General features: G+C 41.6%; 1 protein-coding gene across 4 annotated transcripts in view; it reads right to left on the reverse strand.

Annotated features, from left to right (window-relative positions):
• The window catches only part of EEIG2 (EEIG family member 2), a 31,989-nt gene extending 12,419 nt beyond the window's left edge, over nt 1-19,570 (reverse strand). For 3 of the 4 annotated variants that reach the window (XM_049807160.1, XM_049807159.1, XM_049807158.1), the window contains exons 1-5: nt 19,316-19,570; nt 2,884-3,004; nt 2,228-2,257; nt 1,603-1,719; nt 336-382 (exon numbers count right to left, since the gene is read on the reverse strand). In XM_049807160.1, the coding sequence (XP_049663117.1) occupies nt 336-382; nt 1,603-1,719; nt 2,228-2,257; nt 2,884-3,004; nt 19,316-19,554 (554 nt within the window). In that variant the 5' untranslated portion in view covers nt 19,555-19,570. Of the gene's footprint in view, nt 1-335; nt 383-1,602; nt 1,720-2,227; nt 2,258-2,883; nt 3,005-4,246; nt 4,335-4,829; nt 5,405-19,315 lie in introns of those variants that run through there. The other variant, XM_049807161.1, reaches the window with a different exon arrangement.
• Between the last annotated feature and the right edge of the window lie 2,996 nt (nt 19,571-22,566).

Here is a 22,566-nt window from a genome sequence, read left to right on the forward strand (position 1 = left end):
TATATTTATATAAGCTTCCTGCAGGAACAGTTTCCCTTAAGTGTTTCTTTGATTATTAATTTTTTTTAATTACAGATGTACAGGCTAGTAGTATTCTTTGCTTAAAAATATACTAAGTATTTAACAGCAAGGAGAACTATGATACTCCTGATGGTATTTTTACCACATTAGCCATTATTCAGCTACCATCCCATTTGTTTGTGCCTTTTTTCTTTTTTTTTTTTTTAACATTGTTGCCAGGTTGGAGAGATTCATAAATGCAAATTAGAAGTGTAATTCTGAACATGGAATGTATGACCAAAACACTATCCCACACAGATTTTTCATAAACTTACATTTTAAAGCATGGGTCTCCGGACATTAGCTGCATGTTGATCAAAACCTACACATTAAGAAAACAAAACCCACTGTAAGAGAAAAAATGGAATTGGTCTGTGATACATGGTCATGTCACTAAGTTATACTTGCCACAAATCTTACATTTAAGCAAATAAGATGGCATCATCACATACGCAAATAAACACACTTATGCAAAAAACTACATCTTTTTTCTTAGTACAGATGCAAACAACACAAAATAGCATTTAAAGTAACATAGCTGCAGATACAAGGTTCTGCAAGAGATCAAGAAGAATCATAGAATCATTAATAGTTAAGATGGCTTCAAGGGAAAAATAGAGACAGGAAATCTGAAAGATTAATGAGCAAACAGAATATTGTTTAAAACAGTGCATGCTGAAGTATGTTCTTTGCCGAGAATGTTTAGCAAACTGTTAGCATACAAGAACGGGTTGTGCTAACATCTGAGATAAAGTAAGAGCACGAAAGGTAAATAATGCCATAGGACAACAATGCATTGAGAAGGCTTGTTAGCGGGGTCAAAGCCATCAATTAAATTTTTTTCTGGAAAAATTATATGACTGTCTTAAAGAAATCAGAAAGTGCATGCTTAAACAGTATACTCAATAGTATGAGAAATTAATCCTGGTGTCTTGGTAGGAAAAGAAATTTTTAAAAAATTTACTTGTAACATTCTGTATGTAATTACTTTCAAGTTAATGCAGGTTATTGAATTTTTTAAACTCCCTGGACTAATGGGAGAGGACAGGAGGGTAGGTTTCTTCAAACAATGTTCACCAGTTGTTACATTGATTACTATGAAATAGAAAATGGAAAGTTCCAGGAGTCACGGAAGTGTTGAAGCTGGCTTATATATAAATAAGCCAATTAAGAGATTCACTCTTAGAAAAGCTGCACAGGAAGTTGCCCAGTCTTAAAGATATATTTGCTACATTTATATGAATGTATTAACTTTTTCATCGTGCTTCCCTATTCAATTTTTCATTTCCTGTTAAAATAGGAATACCTTTTGAAAACTTTCATTTTACAGCTATCCATCTCCATTTCAAAGAGTAGGACAAATTCTATTTCTGACTGCATGGATTTTAATGATTCTTTCTAAACAACACTAATGTTTTTACTTTAAATAGCTTTCCTTCTAGAAAGATGTTCAGCAAATATGTTTTAAATTTCGTTAAGTGCTTAATAATACCACTTGTTCTTTGCTTTATTAGTTTAAGTATGATAAAGGAAACAACGTACTTTGAGAATGGAGTTATCCTGTCTTGTATTTTTGGTATCATAACCTTCCAGTAAACAGCGACGAGTGGTATTTCCCGATCCAGCAAACTCTGCTAGATTTAAATCTGCAAATCCCAGCTGTTAAGAGAAAATTACAAAGTTAGTAGTAAGCATATTACTAAATGAAGGTACTTGCTACGTGCACAACATTGACTGCCACTCAACAGCAGTTTCCCTCAAATATGAATAAGAGGATGCCCATTAAATGGAGTGGCTCAAGGCAAAAAACAGAAAACAAACTTTGAATGTCAAATTCTGCATAGCTCTATTTTCAATTAAAAATTAAAGTCTCAAAAGAAAAAAGAACAAGGAGAGTTTATTTTTAAAAGTTAACACATGCAGAAGGGTTTACTTTTATCAACCCTTTCAGCATACTAAATGGAAAGAAAAAAAATATTCTGGTGGTATAACATTCTTACATATTTATTAAACACACTGATCAAAAGTTCCAAACCCCTGTGTCACTATAATACATATAATGAAATCGTGGGTATTAGAGTACTATTCTGGAATTACTTTAAAAGGGCGTAAAATGACAAGAAATAAAAGCTAATTCATAGGCAAAATTAGATACATCTCAATTTACCTTTGCATATGCCTTTCCTCCTTTTAACTCCTAGAAGAAAAAAAAAAAGAAAAAAACCCATGCCATTAAGTCATTAAAGATACTGACCGAGGCTTTTTGTTTGTTTTAGTTTGGTTTTTTTAGAAAAGCAAATACTAATCTTCATTTTAAAATAGCTCAACACACATTTGCTAGGCTGTACTGTTGTCATTTAGAACTTAATAATGTCCTTGGTGCAGGCCAGCAGGAGACTGTCATCTTGCGGAGAGGGGGCAGGGTGAGTGCCTGATGGAGACCAGCACTTGGCTCTTGCAAAGTCCAACCCCAAAGGCAGGAAGACTGCATGCAAAATTCTGGTACTTAGCACAGTTCAAGGCTTCTAAGTTTACTGCTGCTTACTAGAAGTACCTATCAAGGGGCAATTTTGTAAAGACCAATGAGCAATTCATTTGCTGTCCTGCTGGAGTAAGTGTTCTTTTCAATAAGAATGTAAAAAACCATGAATTAGTCAAGCTACGGTAATTAATAAGATTACTACGGAATTTTGACTAGAAGAATACCTGACATGGTTGCAGCTAAAATTTGCTTTATGAAGTTTATCAGATATTTAAAAATTAAACCAAAAGAAGTGAAGAAAGAGCAGGGAAAGAGGAGAAGAGGGAAAAAGAGCTACTTACCTTCCGTACAGACACCCTGCAAATGCAAGTATCCAGAATTCCCGTTGTGGCACTGGCACTGATTTTACACATAAATAAGAACTTTTTCTTCCAGCGGACACAGTTTGCCTGTACTACCTCCCTGGAAATAGAGAGCATATGCTTAGTATAAGCTGCATATATATTCAGGACCATAAAATGCAATAGGACAGCTCAAGAACAAACACAGGTTCCACTGTTTGTAGTGTGGTCGCTTCACGCAGATCTGATCCAAGGCCTGAATAATCATCCTTCATTCTTCTCTTTGGGTAGCAAGAATAATAACTGTTTCAAACCTTGAACACAATATTAGACCTACAGAAAATTCAACAGCTATGTGTTTTTGCAAATGAATGAGACCGTGATTTCTCCAGTTTGCCTCAGAAGAGTGAAGTCTTCCTGAACATTAGCTCCGAGGCACTGTCGTCCAAGCTGCTGAGCTTTGGAATGTGCTCAAGATACCTTCTTTGACAAGTAGTATTTCAATACAGAGAAAGGGAGCATCATACAAGCAGAACTAGATAAATTTGAGGCCTGGAAAAGTTAAAAGCAGATGATATATAATAAACGGATACAAAGTAATGCACTTGGGGCAAACAAGAATTTCAGCTACATACTGGGACCTTGCCATTTCAGAGCAAAATAAGACAACTAATATCTGAACGGATTTGTTCATTGCAGGAGGATTATAACCTGACAATATGATGCATCTGAAAAAAAGGCAAAATGTAGGATGCTATCAGCTATATTAGTGTTATTATAAAAGGCTCAAACAGAACACATTATTCTGTTTGGGTAACTCTGGCTGAGCAAGAAGACTCCAAAATTAACAGGTACAGGGAGGACAAACAGAAAACTCCTGTATCTTATAAGAAAAAAATTACATACAATAAAAACACACTAGTGATTCAAACACTTCAGAGACCAAATAACTTTAAGTCAAATTAAAAGTGGTTAGGACCAAAATAAGGCATAATCAAACACCTATTTAAAACTGAAAATTACAAGGTCTCAAACCACAGAGCACGTTTCTATAACAGCCCTCAAATAAAAGAAGTAGGAGCAAAAAAAAAATCTTACTGTAATTAAAGACAAGTTTGGCCAGTTTGTCAATAACAGGGGACATAAGGACTGTGATTCTGAGGGACCTACCTCAGTGATCAAAAGCTCTTTTCTAGTCCCATGTTTCTAAACTCAGAATGTGGAATGGTCAAGAAACTGATAATTTCTTCTACCACTCTAATCATTCAAGTACAGTCTTCACATATTAAAGCAATATTTGTCCTTTCCTTTCTCTTCTATTTTTCTAATACATACATTCCTATGTTTTATATCAACTTCTTACAGCAGCTTATTATTGAAGATCCAGTTTGACGTCTTTAACGGAGGTAGTATTCTACAGTTCCACATAAGCTGGAGTCAGTTTATCACACCTGTGGAGAAATGATGAATTGCAAGGCTCACGCAAAAGTTCCGATTTGCTGTACTGGTGAGACTGCCAGCTACAGCTCTCACCGGCACCATGACTTCCTAAGGTAGGAATAAATTAGCCTGCCTAAAACAAGTCAGTTTAATGAGCACAACAGACTTAACGGATTCTGATGATAGAACACTGAGTCATATTCAAGCATGTGACCTAAAAGGAACAGTCTCTGTACACCATGATCTACCTTCTATCTTTTATGTTTTACATTGTAAACTTTCCTGTGCTTTGGAAAAAAAAAATCCCAAACTGCCAGTATATGAGTTGGTTAAATCCAAAATAGAACCAGAATTCAAAAAAGGGAAATTACAAATAGTTACATCCTCTACTGGAAACAGGCTCAGGCAAGAAGTCATCAAGTAGAATACAACCTTAAAGGGGTATTTGATAACTGCTAACATTTGTTGCACTTAGAAGACCTAGGAATAACTATTGTAGCACTTACATGATAGTTGCTCAACTCTCAGGTAAAGAAAATAGTCAGCTAGATGCCCACTGTCAAGCAGAACACATCTATCCAAGTGCATAGGTATCTGGGGTCTGTGTATTTGCAAGTTTCACAACACTGTGCTTAAAGATCATGCAACTCCTGGGAACACTGTGGTCCAGCCTTACTGAAATTAAATTAGAAATGAAATGTCCAGAAATTATTTGCTTTAAGTTCTTTTTTTTTCTGAGTAACATTTTGAGCTAATCCTAAAAACAAAGAAATAAAAGGCCCTCTTCTCTCTTAAAAGCACCACCACATCAAGAACTGTTTTACCACAAGCAGGAAAAAAGGATAAAAAACTTTTTCATAAGCTGTCTAACTACAAATTTTTGCTTCAGATAAAGAAGGGATATTTATGTCGCTACCTTAAGTCATTAAATTCACTGTAGTACTCTGATCCTTCTGTCAGTAGCTCTATCAGGATAGATTGAGAATGCTAGAAACTTATGAAACAATACTAACGTCCTCTTGTGAGCACCCGAAGCAACAGGCCTCCATTGATACTGAAAGACAATAGAATTGCTCATGGCCTCAACCGTGCTAGTAGTTATCCTAACCTTCAGGAGCTTGTTAGACTATAAAGAGTGAGCAGGAAGGTGAACTTGAATGCAGATTAACTAAGTGATATGGTTGGTCAAGATTTTCTTTCACTAAAACCATCACATTTTGGCACACTGATAGTATTCCTCTCAAAAAATCCCAGAATCAGATTTTATTTCTAGTTTCAGCACAGAATAAGAATGTCAGTTTTAACACACCACTCTACATTAAAGGGAAAATTAAAAATGCCATTGCCAAACGAAGTGATTGTTGTAGCTGGCTGTCTGTTTTACTGGACTTTAAAGAATTAATGAAATCAAATCTTACCAGAAATATCTAATCAATACTAAAAAGCATGCAATTATACAAACCTTTATTAAGTCTCAAAGAGTAAGAATTCTTACCAGTCCTTTGACTTAACCTCCTCCTGCATTCTATCTCTAGTTTCAGATCCAGGTGCATCAGCTATGGCCATGTATTGGTTTTGTGTGGCAAGGTTTTGGTAGCAGGGGGGGTTACAGGGGTGGCTTCTGTAAGAAGCTGCTGGAAGCTTCCCCTATGTCCAAGAGAGCCCATACCAGTCGGCTCTAAGACGGAACCGCCGCCAGCCAAGGCCGAGCCAACCAGTGATAGTGCTAACGCCTCTGTGATAACATTTTTAAGAAGGAAAAAAAAAGTTGAGACAGAGAGAAACAGCCGCGGGAGAGAGGAATGAGAATACGTGAGAGAAGCAACCCTGCAGACCCCCAGGTCAGTGCAGAAGGAGGGCAGGAGATGCTCCAGGCGCCGGAGCGGAGATTCCCCTGCAGCCCGTGGAGAAGACCCTGGTGAGGCAGGCTGTCCCCCCGCAGCCCAGGGAGGTCCACGGTGGAGCAGATATCCACCTGCAGCCCGGGGAGGACCCCACGCTGGAGCAGGTGGCTGCCTGAAGGAGGCTGTGAGCCTGTGGGAAGCCCGCGCTGGAGCAGGCTCCTGGCAGGACCTGCGGATCTCTGGAGAGAGGAGCCCACGGAGCAGGTTTTCTGGCAGAACTTGTGACCCCATGGGGACCCACGCTGGAGCAATGTGCTCCTGAAGGACTGTACGCTGTGGAAAGGACCCATGCTGGAGCAGTTTGTGAAGAACTGCAGCCCGTGGGAAGGACCCATGTTGGAGAAGTTTGCGGAGGACTCTCTCCCATAGGTGGGACCCCACGCTGGAGCAGGGGAAGAGTGTGATGAGCCCTGCCCCTGAGGAGGATGAAGCAGCAGAAAATAACGTGTGATGACTGTAAACCCCATTGCCATCCCCCTGTGCCACTGAGGGGGGGCTTGGTGGAGAAATCCAGGAGTGAAGTTGTGCCTGGGAAGAAGGGAGGGGTGGAGGGAAGGTGTTCTGAGATTTGGTTTTATTTCTCATTACCTTACTCTGGTTGATTTGTAATAAATTGAGTTAATTTTCCCCGAGCTGAGTCTGTTTTGCCCGTGACGGTAATTAGTGAATGATCTCTCCTGTCCTTATCTCGACCTGCAAGCTCTTAGTTATATTTTTCTCTCCCCTGTCCACCTGAGGAGGGGGGTAGTGATAGAACAGCTTTGGTGGGCACCTGGCATCCAGCCAGGGTCAACCCATCACAGGCCATGAATCCACGGGGAGCCTGCATGTACACATTACTATGCATCCAATAATATCTGCAAAACACTTCCAGCCTCGAGTGTCCTTTTGGAAACTAGAAGCAATGTAGATTATCTGCTATTCATTATAAGGCTATAAAACAATGCTACAAGACTGAAAGTGTTCACTTGTCATCCATAAAGGTCAGAAAATCCCTTCTCATAGCATCTGTTCATCATACAAGTAGGACAGTTGTCATCACCCTTACCATCCTTCCCTTATCTCCCAGGATACCACTGGGCCTACCAGTAACAATCACTTCTCCTCCTATTCACCATTTTGCTACGTTCCTGTCGTGTTTTTACATCTGCAAGAGTTCCAGTTATGAAGTAATAATACTTTAAAAAAAAAAGTTTCTGTAAACTCATAAGGTCAAAATAATGTGCCAAAATCTTTGTACAACTCAGTATTATGGTTCAGGTTATGCTTCTACTTCTCAGAACAGCTTTCTACCTCTACTGCAAACTACAGTCACAGCAGCTTTACACTGTACAGTTATATAGTATTCCAGGCATCACTAACATTATAGTAAAATATAATTTAGTGAACATTAAACGTATTTTTGCTTGTAAATACAAGATAAATGTAAATAACATCTGCTTGAGAAATGTAAGTGTCCTTAAAACCTTTAAGGTTTTCAAATTTATTTCAACATACCAATACTACTATATGTATATCATCGTTCAAGTAAGGAAGATAGCACAAAACCACTATGCTTTTGGAAGACTCAATCCGCTCATATCACAGGTCAGGATTTATTCAGGGAAATAATTTAATAAACATTAAATAGGATGATCAGGTTTTTAAGTTCTCTTACAAACAAACAAGTAAAAGTTACGGTAAAAAGGCCTCAGTTATAGATACTGATGCTTTAATTCCTGTAAAAATAAAATCAAGTAAAACCTGGAATATCCCTTCCTCCTCATAAGGACACCAAAAAAGTATCAGTTTCTTCCAGTGACACATTGTTTTAAAGAACGAGATTTTTGAAGCATTTGTACACAATCTGCCCCCAACCAACTGCCCCCCTGCCCCACACAGTCCTTCTAATTCCATTATATAAAGAAAAATTTGACATATTTCAATGAAGGTAGTTTTTGTGTAAAGAAAAGCACCAGCATGTTACTGCCCTTGTGCGGAAAAAAGGTCAAATAATCAGAACATTTAACTTTAAAGAGTAGTATCTAAGCTTATAAGCTTCTTAGTTCAAGTGCAAGGCCTTTAGAAAATAAAGTTATATTGATTGGTTACTATGGAAATGAACCCAGATAACTTCTTGGCAGCTGTGCCTGTGCTACAGTGCATGCTAGAGAAAGCTTTCCGTTATGAGTCAGTTTCCTATGAGCCTCACAGTCACTTTACCACATGCAAAGCAAAACCAGTTGGTTTATGAATCAAAATATATCTTAGTTACTAAGATGCATTCAAATACGACATGTAACTTAACTAATGCTCTCAGTAAGACCTAACCAAGAACAAATTGAACAGACAGATATTTTAAGATAAAATGATTCCAAAGTATAGTTCAAGTTACCATCAGTTTAACAAATTGTTTTTAGTTTAGAGGGACAGTTTCACATTGACTAAATTTCAAATGCAAGATTTCAGCTGTAGACAAGTCTTTTTGTATATGTATTTTGTGTACTGTACACAAGTGCAATTTAGAATGATGAATAAAAGTCTTAGTTTTTTCCTTTTCTGATCCACAAGAGAAAATCCACAAGAAAACCAACACAAAAGAGAAAACAAATCCTAATCTAGTCAACCCCTCCTCCTAATTTGTTAACAAGTGATGGGCTCTTTTTATTATTTTTTTAGGGTGTTTATGACCAGCAGATTGTTTATTCATTTCCACATGGATAAGGATATGAATAATGGCTTGTTTCAGCAAATAGCTACAAATGCAAATATAAATCACTTTTAAGGGCCTTAAGCATCATGGGAAAGATCCCTTCTTGCCAAATGGAAAAGCTTTAGCAGGAGAGGCTTAGAAACAAAGAAGACAAAACTCCTTGTGGACATTTACCAAAATACTGTGTTCCATTAATTGGAAAACTGTTTATTCAAGTTTTTATCTGAATTATTCTAGACAACCAATTATAAGATTCAGACCTATGGGGATGATTATGTTAAACAGATTGTTTTTCTACTGCAATTATTTCAGAATCATTGGTCACCAAAGAAACAAAAAAATTGGGAGCATTTGTTTTCAGTTTTAAGATGCCATTTGGTCTTTATATCAGACTACTTTCACATGAAACTCTCTTCTAGAAATAATTTTGGAATCAATTGGGTCAGTACGCTTCTTTATGTTAAGGAATGGAGTGTGTGCTTAGACGTCTTACAGCTTTTGGACAGAACATGAGTTACCTACTCACTATCAGTACCTTGAAAAAATAGCTTTTTCACTCTATGAGGTAAATGGGAATATTGTTGTTATTATTTTTTAAAGCTGGTAGTTTGATGGGAGGGTTGCTTTGGACTTCTAAGAATTGCTGAGGCCAGGCTCTCTGAGTCTAGAGTACAGTGAATAAAATGCCTTTAGAAGAGTTATTTCTGAGCGAGTGCAACTTTTCCAGTATTGCCTAAGTTTTGCTTACTTCTTTAAGGGGAAAATGTATCCTGTTGATGAGACAGGCTGAGAGAAGCGAGGCTGCTGCAGCTCCACTCCCCAGATCTAACCAGTAGCAAGGCTGAAGATGTACTCCCGGTAAGCGCCCCCAGACAGCACACATACACAGCTGGCCACGCAGATCACAGACACACGGAGCACCCGCAGAGACAGCCAGCACCAACAGCCTCATCCCATTCCCCTCTCTGGCTGAGCAGGACAGAGCTCTGCTACCAAGACCCTTATATATCCCAGACTACACCACCTACTTGACAGCTACTCCAGCTTGATACCTGATAGCATTTACACGCTCGCACACCTGCACTCGGTCCAGGTGCTGGCACCACAGGCACACAGGTCTCTGACTCCTGGTCCCACCCCAGTGGCGGGCACTTGCTTTCACTCATCCGGCCTCTCCAGTTGCTGGCACCCAGGCACACTGGTGCTCTGGCCCATGATCCCAAGGCAGCTGCTGGCACCAAGACTCTCACTCACTCCAGTTGCTGGCACAATGGACGCACAGGCCCCTGTGACCCACAGTCTCACTCCCACGGCTGGAACTTAAGTCCACTCACTCAGGTCTCTCCCGTTGCTGGCACCACAGACACCCAGGCCCTCTGAGACAGTCTTGACTCCAGTTGCTGGCACTCAGACCCCTCCATAACACTGAGCAGAGAGCCCTTCACCCAGGAAAGAGTTGGAATGTAGTTTAATATGAAGATACAGTAGACTGCACTCATTAGAAACAGGGCAAGGCCAGAAAAAATGTACCGACTAGCCAACTATTGTTACCGAACTGGGCCTTTTGTCCCCTGACCTCTCTACTTTCCCCACACTTGTTCCTTCCCAAATCATCTAAATTCATTCCTTCCTCCAGCTTTACATCCCCTCATGTAACATCCCCTAATAAGCCTCTTCCCCTGCATCCCACAATGCATCTCATAACACTATACAGCAACTCCCCTCAGTCCAGAAGGTGCTTTAGTGTTAGCTCAACATGATGGGTTTCCTGCCTGGACAATGGGGGTGAGGCTCTCCTGGGACAGCCCTGGGAGGGGCCCAGACAGGGTGTCCCCTTGTCCAAGTCCATAATTTCAGTTCCCCACCTGCCTCCGTGTCCTTAAGCTTGTGTAGACTGGCCTTTGATGGGCTGATGGCTCCTGTGACAGGCCTGGGAAGAGCTGGGGCAGGGTATTATCTTAGCTTCTCCACCCCCCACCCCGCCTTTGTTTCCTGTGCTCATTTGTGGGTGTGCATATGAACTTTTATCACCTGACCTAACAGCTTCCTTTGATCAACCCTTGGCTGAATAAAGTTAATACAGTATAGCTCTGTCCTTCTGATACAAATACAGCGTTTAGTAGGTTGGAGTAACACAGAGTTATTTTTTGTGTAGGAAATAGTCTTTTTAAATGGGAACAATTTCCCATTCATATATATAAAACCAAACATCTTTCTTCTGCAGAACACCAGAGCACCTCACAAAGAATGCCAATGTCATGATCCCATCTTAGAGAGACATGAATTAATGCATTAGACTACAATCTAACAGTTTATCAGCCACACTTTTAGTGCCCTCAGTGCTTCAGGTACTTTACAGTAAGATTTGACTTTTACTAGGCTATCTTAAGCATTAGGAAGGTACTGTGGGATATAGAGTTCTCATTTATACTGGGGAACACGTAATGGTTTGGCATGCAAGAGAAGAATACCCTCTTGCACCCCTCTTACCCAAATCTACTTCGTTTAAAATTTGTGCAGTCTCACAGTTGAGGGAAAGATATAGGTACCCGTGCAACAGGCTCCTAGAGCAATTGAGTAGCTGTCTTATCAGTCTACTTCCAAGCAAAACACTGTGCACTACTATTCAGTCTGCCAGGATCTGAGAAGTAGCTTGGTATTTATAAAGCATTAAGAACCTTGGAAGAAAATTACTTTTACTACACAGAAATGTAGTCTTCTCATTTGGCTTAGATCCACACAGCTGAAGTGTCAATATGGTTTACTCATGTCTTTTCTTTTAATATCTCTACTGTACATACAAACAAAAATATAAACAAGATCACCCAACAAAGAGATCCTTCACTTTCAAATTAAACTTAAAATCCCTAGTGCTTAGTTGATAATGGAAGTAAAACCAAACACAAATAGATAAATACAAAATTAAAACAGGTATTTTGAAAGCAAATAAAGAGATCTAGCACCAACACCAGTACCATTTTTATTCAAATGTATGCCATGCATCTAATACACATAACTTAATACACATAACATACATGCTGCCCATGCATGTACCAATTCCAACCTCAGCATCTTTAAAGAACATTAAGCCACAAAGGAGCAAAAAATATGCAGTATAACTTTTCAAATACCAAGATATACTTTAAATTGTTAAATGTGATAACCAGAAGGCTAAATTTAGTCTTCATACAGAAAGATGCATCTCTTGAAGTTAGAGCTCAGAGCATGATCTCCAAAGTATACACTCTAATAATAAACTTATGCAAAGCTTCAATTTATTTCTTATGTTCAGGAAGAAATACAGTTTACTTTTCCTTTAATATTCTATGTTTCCTCCATGCCTGAGGCACATAAGAAGATACATTCTCTCCAACAAAAACATTTTTTTCCTAAGCATTGCAAAAAAACCCAACAAAACCCATCATTTACAAACAGACCTTCAATGTTTCACAAATTTCAGCATTAAGCAAACCAGCAAACAGCTGGCTCTGCAGTGAGAGCTCCACTTGTTTACAGTGCACAACTCCCCAGTTAATTTGCTGTGAGTACACGCAGAACTTTAACAGAGCAATCATTTTCTATTCCACATGTTTTTACTCATGATAAACAGGTTAAATCTTTAACTAGCAACATTTCATGTCAAGTATTTTTTATAAAATATGTATAAGCTGATCATCACATGGAAAGAGAGCTGCTTTGGAATACTTTTACTTAAGAAAAACTGCTGGTTATAGGCAAAAGCAGAGACCTCGAAGGGAATTAGCACTGTGAAGGGCAAACTGCATTAGTAAGACTGTAGCCAGCAGTTCAAAGGAAATGATTGCCTCCCCCTGTTGAATGTTTGTGAGGCTATACCTGCAGCACTGCACCTGTTTTGGGGGCCCTCAGCAGAAGTAAGACACTGATAAACTGAAGCAAGTCCATGGGGTGTGAGATGGGGGTCTAAAGTCAGGGATGAGGGGGATGAAGCACCTGATGCAGAAGTTGGGAGCATAGGATTTTTGCAATCTGAAGAAGAGGTGAAGGAAGATCTAATTGCTATCTTCAGCCATCTCTGTTGAATTAGAGAGAAAATGGAGCCAGGTGTTTCTTAGTGGGGAGCAGAGAAAGGAAAAGAGGCAATAACAAAAGAAATTCCAATAAAATAAGGGGAAAAAAATGTTCACAATAAAAGTGGTGAAGCAGAGGGACAGGTTTTATACTTAGACTGGAATCCCCACTCTTACAGATTTTCTAAAGTTGACAGGACAAAGCTCTGAGCTTCCTCATCTAACTGAAGTTAGCCTTGCTTTGAGCAAGAAGTTGGACTACATGATCTCTAGCACTCTCCTCCACCCTAAACTATTCCATGAACAGAAACAGTCCTTAAAATATGAGAGCAATCAGGTGCTATGGTGCTTGCAAATGGCAAATTTATGACAGCAAAATACTGTGCTCCATGTACTGTAGTGGGGGGAACAAAATCACCAGCTCTTTTAAACCAAAGTGCCTATTCTCCTGCACAAGCCAGACACATCAAGCATAAAAAAACCTTTTTCCCCCACCCTCTCCTCTTTGATACCTGTCATGCATCTCTTTTCTGGAACTTTTTCCTGAAAAGCTAGCTGTTGCTGTATCTTGTAGCAGTACTTTCAGTTACAGTAACAAAAGTCTCACAAGAATGAGCTCTTTTCATATCTGTAATAACAAGTTACATCCCATGCAAAATGCAGTCTGTACAAACTTTTTATTATCTCCCACATTAGCCCAAAGATGACCCCCTTCAGATCTCATTTTCTTTACTCATTTGATTAATTCTTTGATTTTCCTCCAGTCTATTTCAGATACTTGATTTCTTCATCCCTCTTATTTCCACAGTTACTCTTCCATCTTTATACATGAACTTTCCCATTAATACTTTAGCTTTAATTTCTTCCCCTTCAGCCCTGTCTAGAATATCCACACCAATCCTTGTGCATCATGTTACCTTTCTCAAGCATATTCTCTAAGTCTGTTGACTAAACACATTTTATTGTAACTATTAATGAAAGGCTAAAGAGTTACAAAGAAACTACATTTAAAAAAAAAATTGTGTAGAGAACTTCCCCTTCTTACCTCTTCCTCTGTAGAGAAGGACAGGGCCTGGAAGCTGCTCAACCAGCAGTCTCTTCACTACTAAGAAAACACTAAATGCACATTCCGAAGTCTGAAAAGAGCAACTACGAAATGCAAGCCAGGATTTTTAGACCACCAATGTGCCTCACAGTACTTAAACTCATTTTGTTTCAGTTTATCCAACTGCAAATCCAGTTACAGCTGAAAAAAGCTGTTAGAAGTAGCATTATCCAGTTCTGAAGACTGGATTCATACATCATGAAGGAAGATTAGAGTGATAGGGACAGAAATTCCATGTGACAGATATGTTTTTCTAACAAATACTTTTGTTTAAAAACAGAAAGCTGGTTAACCTGTGTTACTCTCAGGAGAAATTTTCCCTTTCAAATGCAATAGCAGCAACAGGGAAAACGATGGTTAAAAAGGAATTTGAAGAGTCCAGTGAGGCAGAAAATATACTGTACTTACTGGAGTCACAAAAACCAGATGTAGTTTTAGGCAGTCAAGAAGGAAGTAGCCAAGCATCACTAGAAGTAAAAAGTAGTACTTATTATCTAGAAGATAAGAAACCAATTTCTACAGAAGACGATTACATACTCTAGCCTGTATCTATTAGGAATAAGAATATATTCATGCAAGTAATGCAAGATTTTGGAGACTGCCTCTCAGGACTCAAGAGTGTGCCGTGCATAAAAAAATTTTCCCTGGAATTCGTTGGAGAATAAAAGGTTTTGATGAAAAAGTTATAGTTCTCAGCTGCCTCTAATCTCTGTCTGTCACACAGATACGGATCATAATCAGCTGCTTAGTTCTGAATATTGTTTTGTAAAAGAATGAAGAGAAAAACATCGGCAGTCTAAAGTGTCAGAAATCCAATCTCAAAGGCAGGGGAATACAACCAGACTGAAGACTGCAGTCATAAGAACACACCAACCAAGAAGTCCTTTCCTTGAGTGGCGTGCAGGTAGAAATCAAGCTAAAAATGTAACTACCAGGCTTACAGCTACTGTAGCCTAAATCTATACAGTACTGTGTTGAAAGTACACCCTCAAAACCCAAGATCCTTTACTTTACAAAACTTCTTTGATTTCCTTGTATGCCATCTGTTCTTTTGCTGCTGGTTGAGCAACAACTCAGCCTATGAGCAATTATCTACTCTAGGGGCCCATCAATTATTTCTTCAGCCTATTAAGATGAGGGCAGTTGCAGATAGCCTGTACTTTCAATATATTTATGTCTACATTAGACTAGCCTTGAATAAATATGCTTAGTATTTAGCTAAGTCTATACCTTAAAATAGTGGTTTTTCTGTTCACAATATTCAAAGGTGCAATTTCTGCCCTGGAATAATATTTTGTCCTTTCATGGCACAACAGACATTATGTGCACATTATTTCATGACCAGGCAGTGCATAGATACATAGTAAACTGGAATCTGCATGAGTGTCCTGTACTAATGTATCCAATTTCAAAGCGAGATACCTATTATCATCAGCCCAGTGAAAGATAGAAATGGAGAAAGACACCTTTCCACATAGGAAGCCAGACTTAAGCTAGCAAGTTTTCTAAACCAAAATGAGGATTGTTAGCATAGCTTTGCATACATCCACTATTTGCTGAAAATCCACCCTTTGTTATAAAATCTAAAATTCCTATTGTAGAGATCCAGAAGTCATATCAGAAAGTAATTTCAAAATGGGGAGGGCAGGAATGACACTGTATGGCTGATTGGCAGTTTATTAAAACAACCAAACAAAACCTCCCCCCTCCCACAACTCTCTTCAAGGTTTTCCATGTTGTAGAATCAAACCTTATAACCCATTCAATCTCCCTAGAATTCCAGGGTCCTGTTCTTGCACACACACTCAAACATCCCCCCCCCCCCAGTTTAAACACTGCTACTACTTGGCTGTTCAATGTCCTTTGATCAAAATATTATTCGACAGTACCAGTTTACTTCAAAAAGTTGAATATGTTGTCAGGTAATTAAGCATTTAGCATTATAATACAGAGTGTTCTTTTCCTGCAGTAAATACTCACAAATATGCATAGGGGAGTTTCAAATAGGTTTCAAACTGGAGTTCTAAAAAACTACATACAAACACAAAAAACCACAGTGATGTCCAAGCAATTAATATGGTTGCTATTTATACACAAACCAGATCACTATGTACTGCACTGTACAAGGTGGTTCTATTTGGTCACAGAATTTCTATACACTTCAGGCACACATCCGTGTCAGCCAGAAAAGCAGTTGGACTCCAACAACATGTCTCCCATAGCATGGACCATGTCTTCACAACATATTTCTTACATATCTCTTTCTCAGAAAGATCTGAGTAGTAAAAAAAATATTTTTCAGTAGCTTGAACTTTTATCTGTCTTTTTTTTGCCCCACTTCAATATTCAGAGGGATGATGTAGGTATCATATTGCTTGCAGGATCAGGGCTTTAATCATTTATACAGCATGATCCACGCAGGGCTGAAAAGACCACTGCTTGAATCTGTTTTCATTACAACTCACTACATATAGGCCTTTATTCTGGTGCTGCCAGCCTGTGTTTTCATGATATTTCTTTCTCAGTGAGTAAGCTTTGGAAAGAAAATGCTAATAATATTAGACTGGTTTATAGCCTGTTGATATGACTGCCTTTTTTTTTTTTTTTTTTAGGTAAGAAGCAGCAGGATATTGGTTTGTATCAGTACCAACTTGAGAACTTAATTCTCAATAACTTCTCTCCCCAAAATTATAATTTACTAAACCTCAGTCTAACAAAAATAAAAGCCGTAAGATGACACGATCAGTCTCCCCCTGTATTATAAAATACTTGAAATTAGTTTCTGTATTACTTTCTGAAACACAATGGAACTGAAACTTCAAATGTCTTTTATAACACTACAAAGAACACTACTTGAAGGATATGACTGCCAGCCCACAGTGAAACTAATAAATTTATGCAACTAGAAGATGATGGCCATTAAAAAAAAGTTTGCAACTGACAAGTTTTGAAATGCTGCCACTCTGATGTTAACTTAATTTCTCCCTTATTTATTCAGACCTTTGCTGAATCACCACTGTGAAAATCCACGTGTTAATTCTTACGCCAAAAGCAAAGGCACTCCCTGAACTGGCACTGCAGGATCACTGCAGAAGAATTCTTTACCTTCCTACCAGCATACCTCAACGCTTCTTAGTCTAGCAGAAATGGACCAGTTATACTCACAGGGACTTCGATATAGCAGCATACGTTTCACTGCTGTTCTTATTTTTAAGCCATACACCCAGAAAAAGAAAATGGAAGAATTTCAAAGCTTCTTTGACTCCAACACAATACTTCAACACAATTTTTTACATCGTCACACTTCCACTGACACTTCCTATGCATACATACTACCTCCTATCATACATATTTTACTCTAATATACTGTTCACATTCATAAAGATATGCATGTATGCTTTCAAGCTGTTAATTTTAGCATCATAAACAGGCAAGGCAAAAAAGGCTAAGATCACAATAACATATCAAAAACATCAGCTCAGCTGAAATCAACTCCTTTAAAACAGAGATACTGTCCAGAAGATGTATGTCAGCCTGTGAATATGACTTCAAGGCCGTAAGAGCTGCATTAGGACAGTAGTGGCACATTAGTGCCTAAAATCATGATTATCATAGATGAAAACCATCATCTATTACTCAGGAAGAAGCCGCTTACAAGAAAAACAATGAAGAAAAAAGACACGAAGTGAGAACAGAACACTGACGAGTTGAAGACCCTCCAACCATACAGAAGAAAAATGGATCTTCAATTACACATGCCAGTATAACAGAATGGTTAAATACAGAGGGTTTAGGCCAAAGTTCTGTTTTCATGCTCTTTATTCTCCTTGATTAATGCTATTTACAGAATCAAAAGCAGATAATGTAGCAAGCTCTGTAACAGCAGTGTTGTAATAAGAAAATAACTCAATAGTCATAGATTTGTTACTGATTTCTGTTTGCTCCCAGAATTACATGAGACATTTTTCAGTAAATCCTTATTGTAATAACATTAAAGTAATATAATAACCCATACAACATGAACAAGTGTAACGGGTCCTCCCCAGACCTGAAGCCACAGCACACCCTTCCCATTGACAAGGTTCTGTCTCTGCCTGGTACCTGGAAAAAATTAACCCACCTGCACTGTTTAGCCATCCTTACCAGTGGATCCAGAAGCCACCCTCACAGCAGATGACTGCTCTGTTGCTGAGGCACAAAAGAGAAGGGGAGAAGGGGGGGAGGGGGGGGGGGGGAAGACACCCCCCCTCCCCAAAAAAGACACCTGTCTGCTGCTACACTTGCACTACAGAATTAAGCATGAAGAAAGCGGGTAACACATATGACCTGAATACGTAAAGGAGATGAGAGGACTTTTCCGTGAAACTGTTTATGTTAACTCTCCACGTAAATATCCACAAAACGAAACACAGCGAGCCAGCGTCCAACAGAATAAACCGTTAGGGTCGCACAACTCACGCTCACAGGGGACAGCTCTGACTTCAGACTCGGTGGCAAGACGCTTCGTCCCCTCCCGCTGCCCGTACGGTCATCGGCAGGCTTTACAGCTCGAGGCGTTACGGCACGAGCGGCCGGTTTCTCCAGGACCGGCCTCAGCCGCCCGTGGATTCATTTCCCCTGTCACTCTGTGTTTCAGTGCCCTACTGAGCGTGTAAGAGCCTCAATACTTATTTGCGAGCAGCCACGCAACGCGCTCCCACCTCCACTCCGTTGCCGCTGGCGCCGGTAACGCGGACGGGCTGAGGAGACACCCGGCCTGCCCGGCGGCAAGCCGCGCCACAGGAGCTTCGGACGTCCGTGACCGCTTCCCTTCCCCAGGGGGAAGGCGAGCGGCACGGCCGCAGCCGCCGGCGCTGGCCCCGGCCGGGGACCGGAGCCGCCCGAAGCGCCGGGGCGGCCGCCGGCCAGGGAAGCAGCGGGGCGGGCGGCCGCCCGGGCCCCCGGCCCCCGCCCGGCCCGCCAACGGCCGCGGGAGCCCGCTGCTGCCCCAGCCCCCGCCCCCGGCCGCGGCCTCGCCCCCGGCCGAGGGGACCCGAGGAGAGGGCGGAGGGGCTGCAGAGGCGGCCGGCCGCCCTGGCTCTCGGCGGGTGGTGGTGGTGGGGGGACGGGACGGGACACACGGGACGGGGCTCTGCGGAGGCGCGGACTCGAGCGGAGCCCGTCGGAAAGAGGCGGCCGGGGCTGCCTGCGGGGGCCCGGCGCCCCGGCAGCCGCTCGGCTCGCAAGCGCCGGAGGCACCTACCGGGAGGACTCCCCGCTGAAGCTGCCCCCGTCCAGCAGCCGCACCTTGCAGAAGAGGATGCCGTTGACGAAGGGCACGGAGGAGAGCTCCTCCAGCTCCAGCTCCACGCGGAACTTGAACTTCTTCTTCTTCATCATGATGAAGGCCATGGGCCGGGGGCTCGGCGGCGGCCGCCCCCACGCCCGGTCAGCGCCGCGCGGCAGCTCCCCTCCGCGCCGACCGCCCCGCTCCGCTCCCATGCCCGGAGCGAGGGCGGCACCGCCGGGCCGTGCCGGGCCGGGCCGGGCCGGAGCGCTGGCCGCTCCCAGCTCAGCCCCTGGCCGCCGCCACCGCCGCGCCTCCCGCCGGCGCTTACATGGCAGCCGGCGCCTCCCTTTCAAACCCGCCCGCCTGCGCTCCGCCCGCTGCCGGCAGCGGCCGGCGGCGGGGCGCGGCCGGCAGGAGGCATTCAGCAGCGGCGCCGCCGAGCCCCGGCCGCTGCCGCGCGGAGGCTTGAAGGCCGGCGTGCGGTTTCGCGAAGGAGTCGGCCGGTACCGTCGCAAGGTCGGTCGACGACGGGGACTTGGCGTGCCACCGTCCTGCGCGGCGGAGGGTGTCCGGAGGAGGGACGTGGCCCCGGCCCCGGCCGAGCGGAGCTTGTGCACTCCGCCCCCGGCAGCTCTCCCGCCTCCCAGAGACCCTGCCGGGGCGGTGGGACGCGCCCCGCGAGCGGACGCCGGCTGCTCTGCTACCACTGCGTCTGCCGAATGGCTTCTTTTAAGGAACGTTAACAAACCATCGTTTAGGTGTCGGAATTTCAATGAGTTTCGAGGAATTTAGGTTCCTTCTGCTGTAATTCAAACCTTATTAAGGTCTTTTACAGCAGTTTAGCCTGTGATCTGCAACTAGCTCCGCTTCTGATGCCAGCAACAGATGCTCCTAATCGTGTAGAGAAGGAGGAGTTGTACACATCTGTGTTTACACTTAAGAACAGCCCTGTGGCGCAGATGATCGCAGCAGCACGCACGCAGCACTGTTTTGTATAATGTATTATAGTTCAACAGCAGCTTGTGCTCTCCAGGGAAAAGCTGGGTCTCGAAAAACACATCCCAGGAGACTAAAACATAAAGCAAGCCCCGAGCAACCTCCGTCAGCAGATCAGTTTCCTCTTCGCAGAACGCTGCATAAGAAAAGCCTAATACACAGCGTGTCTTCCCACCACCGAGCATTTATTCGTATGATACGAAAAAGAATTTGTAAGATTATGCAGGCAGTGTGATGCTGAGCCCCTGAAATCTTGTTGCAGCTTGTGAAAGTAAGCGCTGCTCCTCATTCAGGATAAATAGATAAACCCAATATTTTTCATGGAATACATACCTGATGAATATAGGCATCATGAGTGGTGTGTGTGGCTAAGTAGAGTAAAATGCCAACCACTGTCCTGTAGCAGGTTCCTAGAAAAAAAAGTAGTAGTAAAGAGTAAAAAGCATAAAAATGGAGTGCCTGGGTGCTCTTGCTTTTTCTGTCCTACAACATCCAGGGCATAAAAGGTATTTATATACAGGGTTTTCCAGTAAAAATAACTACAAGGGTAATTCTGACTCCTTTATTAGCTTCATATTCCTACCAAAACCTTCCCTCCAAAACTCCCAGATGTCAAGTAATCACTGGCTCTGAAAGAAGCTGTTTAATTAGAATAAAATTAGTATGAAGACATCTTTGACATCTAGGCATTTGGCCTTGAGCTAGGAATTCCCCCCTTGAGAACACTTCTTCAGCCTGCTCTACAATAATTCTCAAAGTCTTCTCTCTTTAGCAGGCTGCAGCAGCCTACAATATATCATACAAGGTAATTCTTTGGGTACTGTATTCATCAGCTCTCTCTTAAAAGAAATGGAAGGTGAAAGGTTTTTAGCACCTAAAGGGAGTATTTAGTTGGCATCAACCTATACCAAGATGCTCCTTTCTTTCAAGGCTAAAGAAGCAATTCCAGAGTTCTGTTAAAAACAGAAGTTTCTGGTTGATTGAAGAGGTTACCATATTTAACTGGAAGGCCCTGTGTATTAATATCTAGAGAGAAAAATAAGGCTGCCTATCAGATGAATTATCTGTTGGAAGTTTGACAAATACAATTGGTCCAACTATTACACAATACTGTAAAGAAAATCTGAAGTAATTTAGTTGGACAAGAAATAGATCAGCAACCTTCATAAATTTTTAAAACTATAATTTAGTATATGCCCTTTAAATAGTCTCCCATACAAGCAGATCCTCTCTATAAACAAACTTCTCAGGAAGTTGTAAGCGTTTATATGCTGAGTGCACCAATGAGCTGTAACAGCCCTGACCAGCCTCACCGGGGTCCTCACCCACACCCTGCCCAGGGGACCCATTCAAGCTCAGCTCTGAGCACTTGGTCTTTATTTTGGCTTTGTTGTAGCTTTGTCTGTTTGTTGAGTGGTTGTTCTGTTGCAGTCCTGCTTGCACCTTGTTGCGGACGCTGACCTGCAGGCTGACTTCCTAGCTTAATCTCAGACCTGTCTTTTCATTGTAGATGTGCCTGACTGCGATTGCTGGGCTGGATCCTGAGTTGTGCTCCCAGCATGACCTCAGATGCGCCTCACTGCTGTGGATGCCTGCTTTTCTTGCTCAGGTATTGTAGGGTGGGCCCTGGCTGGTGAGACCCCTGCCCTCCTGGTAAGGACCCTGTTCTTACATTTGGCCTCTTGATCTTGGGGAGAAAGCTGGCCCTTTCCTGTACCCTGCCATCCTGAGGTGATAGCTGCTAGAATAAAGAAAGGGGTTGTTGCCCAATGACTTTAGGAGGCTTGATTCAGATGCAATCCTTGTTCAAAAAAGCCTAACTCTTTCGGGGGGATATAGTTACTTTCTGAAACCGGTGACTTGAGAGAGTCTTCTATATTGAGTATAACCTTCTTGATCAGTAAAAGTCAAAGTCAAAAGTGTCAGAAGTATAGATTTCTAAATATATTTAGAACCTTTAATCAAAAGATTCTTAAAATAGCAGAAGAGTTTTTAAAAAAAGGATAAACACTGTGGCTAATGTAACAATCCTGTGTGGTCATTGATGTAAAGCTTCTGCAAGTTTAAAGCACTGGACTCTTATTTTAGGAGAAATTCATAAATCTTTAAAGAAGTTGGATATTACTCAAGCAAGTACAAAAACTCAGAGATTCAAGAAAAATCAGTGTTTTTCAAAATATCACTGTTACACCAGGATAAAACAAATAATTCAAAAGCTGTTTGCTCTC

This window comes from Accipiter gentilis, chromosome 8 (assembly GCF_929443795.1).
Source record: "Accipiter gentilis chromosome 8, bAccGen1.1, whole genome shotgun sequence".
In the NCBI taxonomy this organism is placed as follows: Eukaryota; Metazoa; Chordata; class Aves; order Accipitriformes; family Accipitridae; genus Astur; species Astur gentilis.